This window comes from Dermacentor albipictus, chromosome 9, assembly GCF_038994185.2.
Source record: "Dermacentor albipictus isolate Rhodes 1998 colony chromosome 9, USDA_Dalb.pri_finalv2, whole genome shotgun sequence".
Classification (NCBI taxonomy): domain Eukaryota; kingdom Metazoa; phylum Arthropoda; class Arachnida; order Ixodida; family Ixodidae; genus Dermacentor; species Dermacentor albipictus.
In genome coordinates, this window is record NC_091829.1 from 67,510,723 (window position 1) to 67,531,488 (window position 20,766).

Sequence of the window (20,766 nt, forward strand, 5' to 3'; positions counted from 1 at the left end):
CTTGAGCCCATAAGAACAGTTAAAGGCATGTGCTCGTTTTTTCGAACTGCCTAATTTTACGGCCGTTTTAGCAGTCCCTAGGCAGTCCAAAAAATATAACATTGACTGTATTCGAGTTAAGCAAAAAGTCAAATCAAACGAAGTTGCATTAACGGGATTCAATTTTATTTGAACATAAATGAATGTTCAAAAATCTCAAATGAGTATTCCAAATCGAATCTGAATCGGAATTCTATTCTACTTATCTCGTCTGGGTCGTTCGGAGGTGAGCAATGGCTACTGCTGTAGTTGAACCCCACTCACCCTAACACGTATAGGAAACGGCACAGCAAAGGGCATCTCCTGGAGGATCGCTGCACTGCGAAGCTCGGTGGTCGTGAGTGGTGGCCCACCTTCCTCTGAAAAGCCATAAGGGGCATGACAAGTGTCTTACATTCAGTACATGAAGTTGCAACACAGAAGCCGTCTCTACGAAAGAGTGCTTAAAGGCCAAATGCAGCAATATTTCACTTCGGCTAAAATGGTTAAACTTTTTCATCAGTTTAACCATATTTAACTATGTCTAAACGAACATAACATGCAACTTTCTTCCGAAAAAAAAAAAATATGGGTCCAAAAATTGCCTGTGCGTGACAATCGGATACAAAACCAAAACCTGCATTTGCAGCACTTGCAAACAGCCTACGGTAAGAGCCATCAGACACTGGGTCATCACCATCATGAAATGGCAGCAAAGCACATTTTTTTTAAGGTTGCTACGGGTTCAATTCCTGCATGACCATGATCACTTTCGGAGTTAATATCACTTGTGCAAAATTTCTCGCAACTCGGCACCAGATGCATTGTCGTATACGGCCACCAGTGTTTCTGGCAGTTGTACCAAGCTCGCTATCTGCGCAGAGTCCCGGAAACGCCCCGGCCGCATATTTGAACAAGTTCAATGCAGAGTCGCGTAAAATCTCATGAATGTGACGGCAGTACCTATCGCTTAAGTAATTGCTCAAGAATACCGCCCTGTGCGGAATTCCGGAAGTCTGGCCATCGTAGCCGGGATTCAATACCATGACCTCGTACTTAGCAGCGCAACAACATAGCCGCTAAGTCACCACAGTAGGTACGTGACAATAACAAGACCAATCAGCACAGTACGTAACTTGATACACCAGTCTTTCCCAACCCGTGGCATGTGTTAGATAAACATACTAGATAACAAGAATGACGAAAATGGTGAGGCTATAACACAAGACAATATAGAGTTTGGCATGCCAGGAGCTCTGCTTGCTTTAAGAATCGCAGAATGACAATTCACTTAGAATGAAATAAACAATATATTGAAGGAGAGCCTTAAAATTAAATTCTGGGGTTTTACAAACTAAAACCACAATCTGATTACGAGGCACATCATAGTGAGAGCTCAGAATCAATTTTGACCAATTAGGATTCTTTAAAGTGCACCTAATCTAATTACATGGGTGTTTTTGCAATTCGCCTCCACATCGAACCCAAGACTGAGTACAGCAGAGTAACACCATAGCGACTAAGTTATCGCGGTAGGTGTGTAAATGGCATTCTTCTGTCTACAATGCTGATGAAAAAAAAAGATGGGCTCACACCTAAATACATTAGGCTGTAATTAAAGTGTAAGCAGGTACTAGAGTAACATACCAAGCTGTTTTCTAGTCAGTGCTGCGGCACCGCATGTTGGTAGCCGTTGAATTTCCAGGTTCCAACCTGGCACCTGTAAGAAGAGAGCTGAGCTTAAGTGACACAAGAATGAAAAATTCATACGAAAATTGTGAAGAGTAATGGAGAAACAGCACTGCGATCACTTAAAGGGACCGACAAGTGGCCAGAATGTGTTGAGAGATGTTGATGGGAATGAAATAGCCATGATTTAGAGTGATAGAACCCAGCCTGCTGTTCGTGGTTTAAGTAGGAATTATAATTTTAAACAGGCAAAGAAGTCTCAAAAATCAGTAAGTGGCGCGAAGTGGCGTTGAAGCGTTGCTACTTTGGATGTACTAGTACATGAATTTACTGTGCGTAAGTCGGTTGTTATTAACCCTCCTTTATTGACAAGTGTTGCCTATAGGCAACATAACAAAAACGAACTTTTTTCGGGCCGAGTTTCAGTACTGAGTATGAAGTTTCTAGCTAAATGTCTTTCGCCAACACTAAATGACCGGAAGCAAGCGTAATTTGTTGGCTTAGAGCAGGAACACTGGATGAGGAAGAAGTGTTGGCCCGTGACTCACTGTCTTGTCAAAACAAGGTCAGAGAATACAGGCTGATCCAACACATCCAGCTGCAGTGATGTCACATATGTGATGTAAAGCAAATGAAATGTGCACCTATGGTTCACATATGATTCGAGCTGTCTATACAAATGGGAAACAAAGCCTTAGGTGGCTTGGGGTGAAGCCCACTTCCAGTTTCCTGCTTAAGGTTTCCCGCTATTGCTGAAAAAATTTTCGCAAAATACTGTTTCTTTTTTGTTCGACTATGCTTATCCTTGATGTGTTTTGCATATTTACACAGAAAATGAACATTCTTTTTTGGGTATTTATATGCCTTGTCAATAAAGAGTTGGGTACCACATGCTTATTGCTTAAAATTGCAGTTCATATATTATTATGCTTTTATTTATTTATTTATTTTTATTTATTCATTTACCTCACAGGCTCCCGAAGGAGTATTGCGTGAGGGGAGGGTACAGGGAATTACCAAAAAAAAGGAGTAAAAAGAGATTATACATTGTTAGCGAGTAACGATAATGATAATACGTAATACGTATACGATAATGACTCGCCATCCCGGCCCTTGGAAAGTGTATGTCCAGTGAAGCTGTTGAAGACCACCACTACAACCGCTGAAGGGGATTATGCAATGCTTCATTGCTCAATTCCTCCTGTGGTGCATTATTCGGCCTCAGGAGAATGTGGACGTGCAGACTTCCACTGTGCTGGAACTCCACAGCAACACAACCTCATAGCTGCTCAGCAGTCCTAACTATGTATTGCCTACTCACAGTGCTAGGCTGGTTCTTTTATATATGAAAGACTAACAACATCACGCCTCACGTTGCAAGCTGCCGTCGCCGCAGCAACTTGTGCAGCAGTAATCTTTACCAGGAAACGTGTGTTGGGAGCGCTACGTGATTTGCATTGTTTGCAGGAGTGCCTTATCATCAGCTATGTTGTGTGGATGCTTGTTTTTTATTAAAATGAATGTTGTGCTGTATGCTGCACGCGTGATACTAAATGATGTATGCACTTCTTGCTTCAATCGCTGAAAGCTTTTTTTTTTTTCTTGAGGACAACACTGCAAAAAATTCCGACCCCCTAGGGACTAGTAGCTTTGCTATAAAAAGTCCATGCTAATGAACAGCGCTCGGGTCCCTCAATGTGTATGGCGACACACATGACTGGTCTTGTATGCGTGTGAAATTCTGAGCATGCATGTGAGCCAAGATTATTTATTTCACTTTGCTCAGGTCTTCGAGGGATGACATACTTTCAAAATCAAAAGCGCACACATGGCTACGGCAACATGCCGAACTGCATATCATGTGTAAAAGCGTCATTTCATTTTTAAAGAACTCAAAAGAACCAAAAAACACAAAAGCTGTTTGACAAGAAACCACAAAGGCATGTGGCTATTACGCAGAAATAATTTAACACTTCGGAAAATTTGAGAAAAAGTATACTTTCTCACAGCTACGACCACACTTGTCTGCTTCCCACCAATGCTGGCTTATAATTGCTACTGCGCTCACCTATCACTGTTACTAGATTGCTTTCAGTGGACGACGGCATCCTCACTGCAGATAAAAACAACCCGATAAAAGATGTTCTATGGCATTTTTCACATTACCACTGCATGATCCAACACTCTGACCTGTAAGCTTTCCATTGAAGTAACAAAAAAATAAAAAAAGGTACCATAAAGGTTGGTTGTCTATCCATTTAAGGACCACAATACTTGAAAGTGTGCACATGAATCTTCACTTAGAATAACTGAGAAAGTTAGAATAATTTTTAGTTTGAAAAGTTGGGCCCAGACAAAAATGAAGACAATGCTACTCAGCATCTGTGTTGAACATTTCGTTCATCTTGCGTCTGAGTTTTTTATGCCTAACCTTTCAAACCATGAGTCTTCACTGCATTGGTTGCGAACATCTTTGTAGGTTTGTTTCTAGCAACAGGGTAAAGAAACCTCATCGTGTCGCTTGCAGCGCTTGTTTTCATCATTCTTTCGGTCCCTTTGCCTATGTACATGCTGTAAGTCAAGATTGCAAGGGAATACCAACTAGCCTGTACCCAAATCCTGCTTAAAAAAGAACTGGTCGATGCCACAATGGCTGCCTTTGGGGTCTACAACAATGGCGGTTTATAACTTAGCGTTTTGGGAGCACAGGATAAAGCCATCTGGACGAAATAATTACAGGAACATGGCCCCTATACACAGTTGCCAACACATTTTTTTTTTCTGACAGGGAGAAGATGGAAAAACCTGAATAATCGGGCAGTCTGAAAAATTTTATTTAGACAGCAAAAAAATTTTGTTTTTTTTATAACACTACTAGTACAAAAAGTGCGCATCAGGATTTTTCTCTGTTGTTGTTCACCAAAATATTTATGCGGAAGTTACAGCGCAAAAATTACACATGGACAAGAGGGAGGCCACGTGGCATGAGCACTAACGAGTAGACATTTATATTGGAAGAATGCATTTAAGCAAAAAATAAAAACATTGACTGTGCACTTGTATTGCACCTAAGTTTTACTGTAGAAGGGCATAAGTTCCCTCACGAAGGCATAAAAAGCATGGTGAGCAGTTTATGCATGGAAACAATATCAACTTGAAACTCTGTGATCGTAGAAGCCGTGGGAATGCACTGCCTTCAACTGCTATATCACACAGTTCAGTGTGAACTCTGCATCAACGTGAAGCGCAGATATTTTGACCGCAACTGCAGGACATCAATTCAGGCTGTGTTGCACAGTTGGCACTTTCAGCCTACTTGCACCATACACGCTTTCACCATAGCACCCAGTAAACAAGCACACAAATTTGGCAGGCATTCACAGTAGCTGCCAGACCACTGCCCACAAATTCAAGCAGCACTTATACAGCTGTCTGTGTTGTGTGTAATGATGTCACGGCAGACAACCGATGAGGTCTCCTAGTGCAAACATACTAATGGATAGCATTCCCTGACTGATTCCTGCTTGCCTCCCAACTGACTGGCGGCGAATTCTTACTGCAAGCATACTTCCTAGGCCAGCAGGCCTAACCAATGACACTTTGTTGGGAGCCAGCCACCAAAAGTACAGCTTGGTTCCAAATTGGTGGTGATCCCTTCACAGTGGCGATATGGCACTCAGAAAGTCAACAAATGACATTGTTTTGACTGCTGCCTTGCTTGCAACATTAGCAAAACAGATAAGGCCCTACAAACTTGCAACAAACCATGCGGCATTATTTGTTATACAACTGCTATAATAGGGTAGGGAGAGACAGAGAGAGAGAGATAGAGAGAGAGAGAGAGAGCTGCTCACCCGATCTGGGCAGATGGCTGTCCGAGGTGAAACCCAGTGGCCATCGGGACAGAAGGGGCGCCTTGAGTCCCGAGCGTACAGCTGTCGTAGCAGTGAGACTACACACTGCAACCACGTGAGCAAACAACATGAAACAACACATTACAGCTGTGTGATGGTTGCATACAATGCTGAACAGAAAGAAAAAAAGAAAAGCACCGAACATGTGAGAACTTCATCATGAACACAGTCACAGTAGAAGATAGAACTATCTGAGCCAATTCTCTTTCCCTATGTATTGGTTCTAAGCTCCTATAACAGGTCTGGAAGCTGAAGTGAGAGAATGCTACATTGTGACATCATATAAAGTTGCATACAGTACCAACAACATATGAGCATGTTACCATAGCATGTTTAAGAGCTAAAGCTCTGCACAATGGAACTCACAGGAAGGCTAAACACTATAACCAACTTGCATGGCTGTATTCATTCAAATGTACAATTGCAAGCCTTGCAGTACCAACACTTTTGCAAGATACAGAGGAGCCCCGATAATATAACTTTATCGGGACTGTGTGAGAACATTGTATATTCTGGACATCACATAATCCGACCAACAAAAATTGTGTATAATACACAGTTTTGTGTGACAGAGTTGAGATGAGCTTCAATTTAAACCCTGTAGGCTTATAGTATAGTAATATGCAGGACTCGAAACGAAAACAGCCAAGAAAGTAAATACAAAAAGAATACTGCAGTCCAGGTGCCAATCATGCTTTATTGGAGCGATTTAGCATAGCGTGTAGCGTGATCCCTGAACCCGCAAGCATGCTAAAACGTCTTTTTTCTCATTTACACACCTTAAATATATTGGTCAGTTTCTTATAGACATTCTTTGGGCCATGCAGCAAGAGCTTTCTTTCGAGCCCAGCAAGATCTGCAATGCGGTCATCTAGAGCGTCGCCTCTGCAGACAAAGCTCCGAATGTTTTCGATTCTACATAGCAGATCCACAAACATAGGCACAGGCGCAGCAGCATCTGTGGCGTCACACTCGCCCAAAGTGGCAGCCAGCAGTGTTGGCATGAAGCAATACCTACTCACATGTTCTGTGTCATACGACTACCTGCGCGAAACAGGGAACCTAACAGACGCATGAGAAGTCTTGCATGCTTGCATGGAGACAAAAAGTTCCAAACTGCGTGCCTGAACATGCCTATCCAATACGATCTGCATGCCTCCCAGTTGCTGATGGATTTTTCGGATTCCCAAAATTCAGACTTGATGGATACTTCCGACTTAATAAATACACCGTCAGGTTTCCCATAGAGCTAACGCATTTGCGCGACCAAATTTTTTTGACGAATTTAGGCCCCAAAGTTTGATTTTCCGGACTAAATCGCTCATTCCGAGCCATGCTACCAGATTTTGGAGGCCGCCATGTTGGATATTCCACTGGCTTAGCCAGGCTTGGCTTCCAGTGGCCCGCTTCATAGCCTCCAAGATCGGGAGATGCATGCTATCGATATAGAGCACGCACCATAGAGTTTCTCACTATAACACCTAGAGGGTTATAGTGAGGTTACAGTGCTATTCTCGCAAGGATCACGCTGAAGCGCTGCTTTTCAGCCCCTGTTGTTTTGACAAGCACGCAGTGTGTGTCTCTTTCCCTGACCGTCCTGCTAATATGCATGTCAAAGTTTATTGGTGTCCGAGCAGCGTTTCCCTTTTGTAAGCAGATAAACTCTGTCCTGCAGCAGGGGCATAAATCGACTTTCGACTCTTCGCACACAGCGAAACCAAATACAGGCAGAAAAGCGAGCAACAGACACACCAATTTGGCACTACACCAGATTACACCCAGCATGTGCCGGCCGCCCCTCCTTCACTTGGACTCTTCCCATGTACTGTGACTGGCAGCGCATCGCGAGCTCTTTCTCCTTTAAGGGGGGGCGCGGCCCTTGAAAACCGAAAAACCGCAAAAAAGTCGAAAAAACCATACTTTTGGGTTGTATGTCTCATAAACTACCTGTTCCGTAATTATCAGCACCTAATTCAACCGTAAAGTACCAAAAATAACGCTACTTTTGAGGCTACCGCTGCCCAAGAAACACGCGCAAATGCATAAATGAAGTCAAACTTGGCGCGAGCGCCATTCTCGGCCCATGTGGCCTGCCCGCACCATCTTGGTGTCGTTTTGACCGTAGATTCTTTGTCTCTATTTTGCCGCCTTGCAAAATGGCGTCGGCGCGGTTGAGACGCTATTGGCGTTTTCCCGTGATGTGATGCGGAGCGCTGATTGGCCGGAGCAGCGCGTTCAAATCTCGCGGGTTAAAGCGCGCCTGCCATTGGCTGCTGCGCGGGCGGCGGCGGCTGCTCCCTTTGATGCCGTGCTTGCATCGTTGTTGCCCCTTGCTCCGTCCGCCTCAACAAGAGCTTGCGCGCTGCTTATCGCCTTGTGCTATCTTTTAGATTATTTGCTCAGCTTTTTTTTCTCACTAGTTCTTTGCTGCATGCGATGCCGGCAAAGCCCAAGACAGTGCAGATGTTCGGTGCACGGGAGCGCGATATGCGTCTTGTACGAGCATCGAACTTCCGATCTCCCGCAGCGAGTGCCGACTGCGTAGACGCTTTTCAGCGGCGGAATTGTGCTTTCGGCTGTCGCCAGTCGAAAATCCGACACACTGAGTGTGCCTGGAGCCGCAAGAGCTAATTAGAAGATCCGCAGGAGCTTTCTAATAAAAAAACACCTGTGTTCAACTTTAAGACCTGTTTTCTCGGAATGGATTTTTTCACTAGTAGTGGTGCTGGGGAAGGCGATATCTCAAGAACCACTCTTCAGATTTGTATGCAGTTTTTTTTTTTTTTTATTCTGTTCCTGAATGACTTTGCCAGGGGGTAACAGGCTTCTTTTTTTGAAAGATGGTGCAGTTAATTTATAATAAGCAATTAATTTTTGATGAATGTGGTCACTACTGGCTACATCAAATTCAAAGTTGTCATAACATTTTTTGAAGGGGAAATTAAAGAAAAGGGCTCTTTAGCCCCCTGGGATATCTATCAAGGAATCATCACAGTGAATTTCGGCTTCCTACGATGTTCTGGCATTTCTCCAGGCTCTTCCTCAGGCATATACATGAATCACCTAGTTAGACCTCGATAACTCTGGAACTAATAAACATATATTCATGAAACTTTGCAGTTCCTCATAGTTTTGTGGTGTGAACGTACCCTGAAAGTTTCATCTGGATATCTTAAAAAATAAGGAAGTTCGGTCTCCAGGGTAGCCTCCCCCCTTAAGTCAGAGTAAAGTCCGTAAGGTGCATTAGTTACTGTTGCGGCGAGCTAGTTGCAACTTTCTTTTTTCTCTCTTAAGTCTGCGAGGTGCCCTTGCGCTGGCCATGGTGGCAAGCATGAGTTAAGGATAGGTTGATCGTTATCACGGTTGCTCCTTCCATCAGGTCCTAAGCAATTGTGATAATGCATAGCCTGTTCTCACTGTGTTCTTCCCGCCAGTGTTCTCCCATCATGGCTATGCCATCAATGGGCATCAAGATTAAGCGTGCTTGCTTTAAACACCTGTGCGAGAGTAAAAGATTTTAAATCTCTCAAAAAAACTACGGCACGGCCGTTTGATTGTGGGACTGCACAGTAGCAAAGTTGGGGATGCAATCATACATATGCGGCGGGAAACAAAAATCTAAATATTCAAGAGAAAAGTTGGGGGTGCATTTATTATGCGAGTGCATTCATTATGCGAATGTATATGATATCTGTAAAAGAGAACGTGGAGGAGTGTGGGCAGGCAGTCAACACAAAAAGCCGCAAGAGAGAGAAAGCACAATCAGGCTGCACCGAGAATACGAAGATGGGTGGCAGATGAGTGGCGTCAAGAAGGGGAAAGGAAATGAATGATGAAAGGAAAATAGAGGCTATTATCATTATTTGATATAAAAACACACATACAACACACAGAAAGGGAATTAAGAGAACAGGAGGGAGTGTCTAAGCTTCTCATATGCGAAGGGATGCTCTGTCTCTTGATGGAGGGGACAGCACCGCAAGCGTGCTATCCGCAAAGACGCTAGCAGCACTTCTCACCTGTCCACTGTTGGGTTTGCAACTTGGCATGGGTTGTTGTGTGACAATAGATGTGCGTAATCTCATGTGGTATAATCAAGGTTCAATCATAAGACGGAATCAGCTCACAATCATAATCAATCAATCATAAGACGAAATCAGCTAGTGCAAGGCTACGGTATTTAAGAGATTGTCGGCAGGGGCCTTTGTCCTGCGGTGGACACTGCTGCTGCTGGTGCTTATGATGATGCGGGCACAGCATTCTCTCCCTTACCTCAAACATAGGCCTCCATAGGGTCTTCAAGTACTGCAGCTGCTGGGGTGTCAGGCCGGTCCGGGTGTCGGGAAAGCATAGCTCCAGCAGCCCCAGGCAGAGCTCGCGTAGCTGCGCGATCAGTGACACCAGCTCGTCCAGCGAGAAGGGCATCGGATCCCCCGCAGCTGCATGTGTAGACAAAAAACAGTCATGATGTGGTGAAATAGTGGTGGTACCCGTAAGTAGAGGTTATGCAGAGAGTCTACAAATGAACGAAATGCGAGTGCTGTGGTTTCTGTGCTGAACGCAGGATAAGGGATAAGGCAAGATAAGGTGACTGTTAGCACAGCACGTGCGACACCGTCGTTGCTTGTAACAATGGGAGGAAAAATGCCATTTTGTTGAAATTAAACAAGTGTAGCATTGGTGAAGGTTTGATGACACTGTGCAGACAATGTGGCAGTGTTTTATCAAGTGCTGGGAACCTTGCCTACTTTAACTAGGCTGATGACTGGTTGAAAAAAAACACTTGACCTGGGTTGTGAAAGCGGTTCTTGCAAACATGCTAGTCAGAATGCACAGCAGATCCAGCACAAAGCCACAATGGACGAGAAGGGTAAACACAACAAAAATTGCTTACACGCTAAAAGTTTACTGTACACAAATTCAAGCTACAGTCAAGTCCTGCTAATTTGAGTCGGACGGGTCCGACAAAGCTAACTGAATTACCTGGCAGGTCGAATTAAAGAAGAGGCAGAAAACATGATGAAACACATCGCTGATTCATTTGGCAATACATGTCCGAGTAATCTTAAATACGTACATTTCGTAAGGGAATGCGCACCCACATACTGTGGTTCAGAGTAGAAAACTAACGTAGAAGTGACAGAACTCCTGAACCACATAGAAAACTAATGCACACCCATGTTTTTAGAAAAAAAAGAAAGGTACCATGCCTTCAATTATGGCAATAAGAAGCTGACACCACTCAACTTTTACTTCACAAAATGGAAATCCACTTACACTTAATGCCCATCTTCATCACTGTCGTCCTATACATGGTTCCTTGCACATTTGATATTCTGTATTTATCAAATCGCTCTGCAACAACTGCTAAAGAGATGACTAAAAAGGATTAATAGGGATGAAAATGGGGATGACTAGGGATGCAACTAGGTATGAAAGGTAGCTCATGCCTAAACTAACCATTTTGTTAGTTCGTCCTGCAACGCATGCAATTCAAGGGAACGCCAAAAACGTGATGAAGCCTGTCGTTGATCCGACAAACAAAATGCAAAGCTTTGCTCAAAGCCATGACTACAATAAAGTCAGACTCACGAGACTCGTAGAACTCGACATCGTGCAGCGTTGGCAGCAAGTGGGCCAGCAGGCTGCAGAACAGGTTCAGCTGGCTCGAAAAGGGCTCGGCCCAGTTGTCCGGTGGGCAGATCCCGGATGACAGCAGCTGCATAACCGGCGTCCCGCCAGGCCTGACCGAAAAGGGATACGTGCACCTTTGTTATTCTGATGACCATGCAGAATAATTCAGAACTCTAAGAAAATTACTGGGAAAATAGATTGCTGAGAGAGTGACACATTAAGAATAACAGAGGACACATACCAGTGTTTGCAACTGTAATTTTCCTTTCTTTGCATGTCACTGTCACAACACACTATTTTCCATAAGTAATCCATTCATAGTACTGAAGAGCAAGAAGTCGCAGTTTCGCCTGAAAGGTGAAGCATCGATAACCATAGCAAATTAGTAGACAGCTATACAAAATAAGGATGGTAGTCTTATCAGCCGTATAAACTTCTAAATGTTCGCTTACTAACGCTTAGTCACTAAGATGCTAAGATCACTAAGTGACCGTGTGTGTGAAAAAACGGGCGAATAAAACTGTATTGTATTGTATTGTAAATCAACAAGCACGGTGTCATGTGTACACAAGCAAACATGAACACATCTCACTCGATGACTGCGGAAACTTGCAGCCATAATATGCAGGAACGAAGAAGCACGGCAGCACCAGTGAGTGAATTGACCTTCGTGCTGCTTCTCGCTTTAATGTGAACTAAGCGGCGAAAGCATAACGCACACGAAGCTGTTGGCACTCAGCACACTCTGTCTGTATTGCAGATCACTTTCAAGATAGGGGCAGCCAAGCCATACACAGCTGCCAACGGAGCAGTCTTATTACAAGCACAGTCTTATTGCAAGCAATGGCTTGCTAAATCCAGAGAGACAAAACTGGAGATGGGCTATAACACTACCTTAAAATGTGAAAACACACAAAAATCGAATGTCACACCAACGTCTTCGATGCGGCAACATCGGCACATGATGACACAATGACAATGCTTCGGTGTCATCCGGTGGTCATTTCATTTGATTAACTCCGTTGGCACAAACAGTAAGGCAAGCAGACCAGTGATTCTCTGTACTGTAGCACTCTGTGGTAGGCAAACTCTACGTTCAGCATCAATGAAGCACAACACATCTTTTAGTCAGGTGGCAGACAGCTTGCTGTTATCGCAGCGGGCAGTGCTTCGATGTGTTTCCTTTTTAGTGTTTGCAATGCCTGCCCTTCAGTAGTTAGTTACAGTTAGCTCAGTAGTCCAGTTACAGCAAAGTTTCGTTCTGCAACGCATTACCTGCCTGTGCTGCCTCATTTCGCAACAACGAAATTCTCCCGAAACCGAATTTTCTCGCATTTCCTGCCGATTTCATTATTGCTAGGTTCAGCTATATTTGCAAACACAGAACCCTATTCATTACTGCATGCCCCAAACTTTCGGGGCCCCTATTTTAGGCCTCTCTAATATCTAATCCTTAATTATGCATGCATTCACCCACCGCCTCCTGTCACAGTACGACTACTGCTACACCTAAATAAGTGTACTGGCAGGCCTTCAGAGCTATTTCGGACGTGCCTGTGGCAATTGGAGCCTTTGGGGGCAGTGAAAGGCATGCATTGATTTTTTTAAAACTGCTAGATTTTTCTGACGTTTTCATGGCCCCTAGGTAGTCCGGAAAATTGGACATTGACTGTATGTGCTTTGAAACACATATGTAGACAGCCAGTGTAAAACTCTTCCAAGGACTATGTTAGTGCCTAGAGTAGGCAATAACAATTTATCCCTTTGACCTACCAAGAGCAGCTTTTATTCCCAAAACGTCCGCTGCATTTCGCCAGGTAAAAAAGAGCTGGAACTTACACGAACAGCGATGGAGCGCGAACGTCCTTGAGTGCCACCCAGAGCTGCCGGAGGAACTGAGGGCGGAAGGCCAACGTGTAGAGCAGCCGAAAGTGGTGCAGGGCCAGTGGGCGCCGCTGCACCAGGGCCCAACACAGCTGGCACAGCGCAGGAAGGTTCTCGCGACTGGATGCAGCGGCCTCCAAGAAGGTGTTCACGGTGGCTGGCACGTTGAGCTGCTCCAGCACGTCTTCCAGCGCCTCGTCGGCGAGAGATGTGGAGGATGAGCCGCCGCCACTCCAGGCCTCGTCAGTCTGACTCAACTCGTCTGCTTCCAGGTCTTCGCGGCTGGACCTCTCCTGTGTTTATTAAAAGGCAGACTGGTCAACAAATGTAAGCATGTTTATCAAACTGGCATACCTGCCAACCTGTTAACATAATTACACAGTGGACTCATTAAACGGAACATCAAGGAACCATATATTGATGAAAAGTTGTTTTTACCAAAAGATTAATTAATTTCTCAGGTTTTACAAGACAGAACCCTGATCTGATTACGAATAATGCAGTAGTAGGGTGCTACAGATTAATTTTGACCACCTGGGGTTCTTTAATATGCACACAATGCATTAAGGATAGATTGAGCTCAAGAGTACACAAGATACTATTTTGAAAGGGGCAGATAGCTTTTTGTCTGCAGCAGATTGTAGGTGTAGCAGATCTACTTACAAAGATTCTTACAAAGTTTCTACTTCAACGAGACCACTCACTAGCAGTAGCAGCACAATATGTAATAATATTAATAATGGGCAATAATAGTGGGCAAGGCGGCAGCAATCCCGGCAACATGCTGAACAATCCCTTTTGCTTCATGCTACAGGTTACGCTGCTTACTCTCGGAAACCAAGCTCCGACTAGCACCTGTGCTGCTTCGACAACGTTGGTGGGCGTGGACCAAGACGCTGGTGTGCATTCATCGACACGTGGTGAATGCGGCATCATGAATCGGCAAAGTTTTCCATGCGTCACAAGTCCGGGTATCACCTCCACAACAGTGACGTCAAGTCACACGCCCCATCGGACAGCTATAAAGGCGCCGGACGAGCTGTGCTTCACCAGTGGGCAAGGCGGCAGCAATCCCGGCAACATGCTGAACAATCCCTTTTGCTTCATGCTACAGGTTAGTAGATATATGCCAACTCGTGGTTATCGATCGGATAACCGGTTTTTGCTGCTGCTGCCCTGCCCACTGCGTGTTAATTATTGTTTGTCTAGTATAATTAGCTCATTAATTAGAGATCTTCTGGTTTGCGGAGACGTAGAAGAAAATCCAGGTCCAACAGAAAAAGATCTCTTGCTAGAACTGTTAAATGGGCAAAGTAAAATTCTTTCTACTATACATGATATGCAAGCAACACAGAATGAAATGCAAAGGAACCTATCAAAATTAACAGAAAGAACTGATGACATCGAGCGACGATTGGGTGGTTTAAGTGCACTGAACTCTAGCGTAGAAAGCATCAAAATAACAATAACGAACCTCGAGGAAGAACTTGCTAACATTAGTGAACATGTTGATGATCTAGAAAACAGAAGTAGGAGAAATAACTTAATAATTTATGGCTTACATGAACCTAGAGTTGAATCTTCAGAAGACTTAGAACGAAATGTAAAAGATGAAGTCTTTAGTAAAAAACTAGGCATTAACGTAACAGGCATAGAAAGGTGTCATAGACTCGGAAGAAAAGACGAAAATAAAACCCGTCCAGTGATTCTAAAATTTCTTGACTACCGAGAGAAGAATGCCCTGCTTAGAGCATCGCATAAACTAAAGGGCAGTGAACTGTCGCTATCTGAAGACTTTTCTAAGCGAGTACGTGACACACGGAAGCTTTTATGGGAGAATTCTAAGGAAGAAAGGCAGAAAAACATGAAAGTAAAGCTGCATTACGATAAGTTGAGCATCAACGGGACTTTGTTTGGTTGGGATGCTGAAAAAAAATGCCGTTACAAGCTGAAGAAATCAAGTTCTCAAAATTGACAGACTAAGCGCGGGCGTGGCTCTTTAGGAATACTTAACGTAAATTGTAGGAGCATTATAAACAAGCGTTCAGAGTTAGAGGGAATTCTTTTGTCGTATAACCCAGATATCGTTGTATTGACAGAGACATGGTTAAATGAAGAAATATATGATAGCGAGTTCGTTCCACTTGGGTATTGCGCATTCAGAAAAGACAGAGGTAGCAGGGGCGGAGGTGTAGCCATCCTTTTCAAGGATAACATTAAGCTCTTAAAGATGCCTGATTTATCAGATGTTGAATGCATATTTTGCAAGGCCTACCATGAAAATATTCGATATGTCATAGCTGCTCTGTACCGACCTCCTAATTCTGGTGTTGAAGTTTTGGATTCTTTGAAGCTATACATGAGCGAGCATGTGAAACCCGCTGACCGAATTATTCTCTCGGGAGATTTTAACTTGCCAAGCATTGATTGGGAAACGATGTCGGTCAAAAGTGATAACGATAACTTAGGGGAGGCCATGCTGGACATTGTCTTTTCTTTTAATTTATTACAGTTAGTGGATACCTGTACTAGAATACAGGGTAATTCTGAAACAATCCTGGACCTCTTTTTTGTAAGTGGGACCATAAGTAGTCGCACTAAGTGCGATGTATTTCCCGGAATATCGGATCACGAGGCTGTGTTACTAACCATAGATAATATGAATTGGAAAGACAGCTTCAGCGCTGTCCGATTCCGCAATTTCTCCCGAGCTGATGATGTTTCGATTATAGATACGCTTTCGTTTTGCTTAGATTCATTTTCAGAGAATGTTGTAGATGTGCAGGAACTATGGGAACGCTTTAAGAGTATTGTTAATAAATGCATTGAAAAATATGTGCCAACTATTGTTAAGAAAAGAAAAAAGAATCCCTGGATTTCTCGGGAGACGCTGAGATTGAAAAGGCAGCTCAAGAGGTTAAAAGATAAAATGAAAAAATCAAGCAGAGCTTCACCAGATCAACGGCAGAAATTTCTCTCTCTTTCATCTAAACTTCGGATCCAATTATCTACTGAGAAACAACGTTACTATGAAGAATCATTGCCTAAATTCATCACAGCGTCTCCAGATAGATTTTGGCGGGAAGTGTCACCGAAACATTACCAATGCGATGTTTTTGAAGTTGATGGCATTCACTTGAATGATGAAGAAAAAATTGCTAACTTATTTAATGAGCATTTCCACTCAGTTTTTACTAGTGATGATGGTGTCTTACCTATGTTTGAGAATTGTTTGCCCCCTATTTCTGATGTATCAATAACCAAACAGGGTATATTCCACATGCTTTTAAAACTTGATGAAAAGAAAAGTTCAGGCCCAGACGATATACCCAACACTTTCCTAAAAAGGTATGCCGAATGGGTTTCGAAATACTTGTACATTGTGTTTTTACATTCCTTGGAAGAAGGTCAGCTCCCGAATGACTGGAGAACAGCCCGAGTAACACCACTTCATAAACAAGGTGCCAAACAGTCTATAAAGAATTACCGCCCCGTATCTTTAACCTCTAACACTTGCAAATTATTAGAGCACATAATACATAAACATATCGTGGATTTTTTAGATACACATAACATCTTAACAAAATGCCAGCATGGATTTCGGAAAGGGTACTCAACTTGTACACAGCTAGTTGCTACTATCCATGATTTTGCCGTATCTGTAAATAACGTAAAACAAATTGATGCAATTTTTATGGACTTCTCCAAAGCTTTCGACAAAGTATCACACAGTAAATTGTTATTTAAATTAAATAGTCTGCTTAAAAACTCTCAACTTGTTAATTGGATATCAGCGTATTTGAACAATCGCCATCAGTTTGTTGCGTTCAAAGGACATCAATCTAACCAGTTACCAGTAAAATCGGGTGTCCCGCAGGGCTCGGTCCTAGGGCCACTCCTTTTTCTTATGTATGTCAACGACATGGTAGAAGGCATCTCTGTCAAAATAAAATTATACGCGGACGATTGTGTTCTATATACGGAGGTTAATGATCAATCTGATCAGGCATTGTTAAACAATAATTTTCAGCGTGTTGCTTCTTGGTGTAAGCGGTGGCAGATGAGTATAAATTTCGACAAGACCATTTTCATGCGGATCACTCGTAAGAAGAGGCCCTTATCGTTTCCGTATAATTTTAACAATGTGCTTTTGTCTGAAGTGTCTGAATACAAATATCTTGGGCTATGGATTTCAAACAATCTTAGGTGGAACAAACATATTCACTACGTGACAGCGAATGCTTATAGAAAGTTATTCTTTTTAAGAAGAACATTAACTTTGGCTACCCCTGCTGTAAGAAGATTAGCATACACATCCATTGTCCTCCCAGTTTTAGACTATGCTGCTATAATATGGGACCCCTATACAAAAGGTAATATTCTGAAACTAGAGAATGTCCAAAAAAAAGCTGTACAGTTCATTTATAACAACTTTCGACGTAGCTCAATCACTGAACTACAAGCTCGCGCTAACCTAATCCCGTTATCCGATAGAAACCGCTCTTCGCGACTAAAATTTTTATATCAGTTAGTTAAGGGGCACTATAAAGTCGACGTTAGCGAATGGATTACATTTTCTTCCGGTTATTCGACACGCCAAAGACATGAACTAACAATAACACCTTTTCGTTCTCATAATGATTCTTTCAAGTATTCATTTTTTCCACGAACAGTCAGAGACTGGAATAATCTCAGCAGCTGTATCGTTCAAGCAGACTCTTTGTCAACTTTCGCATCCCTTCTTGATGGCTGAAACATAATTGGTTATATTATAGTGACTGTCTATATGATTTATACGTTGAGTGTTCGTCTATTTCATTTGCACATTTGATAAATGTTTTGCTTAATTTTTCTTTTATTCTTTCTTGATTGTGACCTAAGCATGTACATATATTTCGTTTGCCATTATGTTGTATTTTCTCATGTATTGTAACCCACCCTGCTAAAATCCCGGTGGGGATTTCAGTATCAATAAATAAATAAATAAATAATAAAAAAGAGCCATTCATTAAAAAAGACAGCCACTTCAGTGATGCAACCGCTCTTGAATTCATTGGTAACTTTGACATTTGTCTACAGCGTGAGCGCATTGTACGGGCATTTTTTTGTTGTCATCAGAAGCGTTAAGCAAACTCACAGCTCACTGACTTTGCGAACACGGAGAAACCAAAGCACGCCAGGAACAAGGCAGCGTCACACCAATCACGCTGCCGACAAAAACCAGCACAAGCTGCCTTGGCGAGCAAAAAACGCAGAGTACTGGTGAGAAAACTCAAAAAGGAAAGGCGCACATATCAAGGCCTCTCTCAATGACGATGAAATTGGTTTAATTTTCGGCAATATATTTCATACCAGTTGGCACAAATGTAACGTATTTAAAGTCGAACCCACTTGTAACGATCCCAAATATAACAATTTATTGGTTATTGCGACCATATTTCACTCCATTTATGATTTTTCTACCCTACCTACTGAAACTGCACTCAGATATAATAAACCTTTTTGACAGCGCCATACTGTTACAACGAACACTTCGAAACCAGTTGCAGTTAAAGGAGGGCACAGGTGAAGTTCCGAACGGCAGAATCGCAACTGAGCTGCCCCCGCTCCAATCCAACAGTGACGAAGATACAACCACCGAGAAGGGCAAGAGCTGTGCAGAAATTTCAGCCACCACAAGGAACGTGTTCATAATTTTTGTTGCTTGAACTCAACACTCGCATTGCATTTGAATGACAGCAACTGACCATTTGAAAACAAATATCCTACAACCTGTGATTTTCAGCATTACATTGGCAACCTGTACGTTTACGTCTTGATCCAATCACAGACAAGTCGACAGAAGTCAAAACTTATTTTTGGAATGGACTCCATTTTAGGCTGCGCTTGTGACTAGCGTATGCTTGCGGTGCACCCTGCTGCCTTTCGCGCTTCAACTCCGTTTATTAGCGACGCTATGGCGATGCAGCGCGTTTGGTATGACACCTGCTTGGAGAGAGGAGCAATTTTGATGGCCGAGGAGCTGACAAACTCTTTCGTTGTACCTCGTCAACAAGTCAGTGATTCGTGGATGGTGGAACAAGCCAGGGGCCCTCTTTGAATGCGAGCCCAGTCGGAAGGGCTCTGTTGACCTCGCAATGGCCTGGCACTGTTCCCAAATGAAATGGTAGCGCAGTCTTTTATGAAGTACTGAATTAATCTTAAATGAGCTTGATGGCACGGACGATGACTTGATTCTTGGGCCACCACTTTCAGAGACAGTTTCACTTTCGCGAGACTCGGCCCATCCCGGCACCGAACCTCTCGGCATACACGGCCGACAGTGCTCTTGGCACTGAGAGCGGTTTTATTTTTTGTTTTAACTTTGCGTGGATGGAAAGTCGACCCTCGCATTATAATCGCCGTCACATTACATTTGAGTAAATATGGCACAGTCGCCAACCGATTTTCCGGACTCCAAAAATTCGGACATGCCCAATTATTCGGTCAGCTTCGCGGCACCGCCATTCTCCCCACAGACCATAACGTGTAACAACTGCCGAAAGTTCAGACATCTTGCAACCTCTCGTCTGATTTTTCGGACACTCCTTGAGCCAACTCGGTCGAGAGCACAATGCACTGACCCTGACCGGTGCATGGTTCGACTTGCTGAACGCTATTTTTGTTTGGAACGGAGCTTCCTTGCTGCCCCACGAAGTGGCACTACTGAAAATCCCCGCTCATCATCATCGTTTCTGCCTGGTTCGATAGAGTGGCTCTGCAGCAGTTCTGGTTACAGCGTAGTAAGCCATGTCAAGACAATCCAGCAGCTGATTTGTTTCTTCGCGCACGACGCTGCGAGCAGGCCACGTTTTTTTCGTTTGTGTGACTGGTGTCAGCACGGTGGTGATTGCTTTGAGTGCTGTGTTGAGGTTTCGGTGATCCAACGCGGCATACGGAAACATCACGTCAAGTCTCTAATGGCGGCGACAGTGCCCGCCGCGCAGACTGCACTGGGGAATGCCGGCAAGCGGGTGCCGGGAGGCCCTACTGACGCGGAAAATATTTTGCCGAGACCTGCGCAGTGGTTGCACTGCGACACCGGACATTGTCTCATTTGACAGTTTCAAAGGTGCTGACACTGGTGTACTGACATGCGCAGAACTCGACGACGGCGAGATCATTCGTCAGGTTACTGCTGCACCACCAGACAATGACTCTTGAGTCGGAAGATGACGCACCACGTGCTACGCTGCCATCACATGCGGAGCGTCTACAAGCAGTGACTGCCGCCTATAGTGACCGTACGACCCTCTCCGAGATTCAGGCTTATCCGACTGCGTGTAAACTGAACAGCGTGCAACGGCGCATTCACGATTTCTTCAAGCCTACTGCCAAGCCCGAATAAGTGCGTGGAAATAAAGGATTTCATTTTTTTTTTCTTAATCTGCTTTTTCGGACACCTGTTTATTCGGACATTTCCGCAGTCCCCGTGAGGTCCAAATAAACGGGCGGCGACTGTAGTTCCATTTAACAAACTCTTTCCTTGCGTTGCCTTAATGCAGAACCAATGAACCACAAGGCTGTTCCGTATAAGCGGCAATTCCATTTAAGCATTTTTAATTTACAGAGGTTCTATTGTATGTAA

General features: G+C 43.6%; 1 protein-coding gene across 3 annotated transcripts in view; it reads right to left on the bottom strand.

The window, feature by feature from the left end:
• LOC139050106 (ubiquitin-protein ligase E3C) overlaps window positions 1-20,766 on the bottom strand; it is a 61,438-nt gene that overhangs the window by 13,768 nt on the left and 26,904 nt on the right. For all 3 annotated transcript variants that reach the window (XM_070526319.1, XM_070526318.1, XM_070526317.1), the window contains exons 10-15: window positions 13,095-13,432; window positions 11,214-11,365; window positions 9,894-10,060; window positions 5,562-5,666; window positions 1,666-1,738; window positions 304-398 (exon numbers count right to left, since the gene is read on the bottom strand). In XM_070526319.1, the coding sequence (XP_070382420.1) occupies window positions 304-398; window positions 1,666-1,738; window positions 5,562-5,666; window positions 9,894-10,060; window positions 11,214-11,365; window positions 13,095-13,432 (930 nt within the window). The remainder of the gene's footprint in view (window positions 1-303; window positions 399-1,665; window positions 1,739-5,561; window positions 5,667-9,893; window positions 10,061-11,213; window positions 11,366-13,094; window positions 13,433-20,766) is intronic.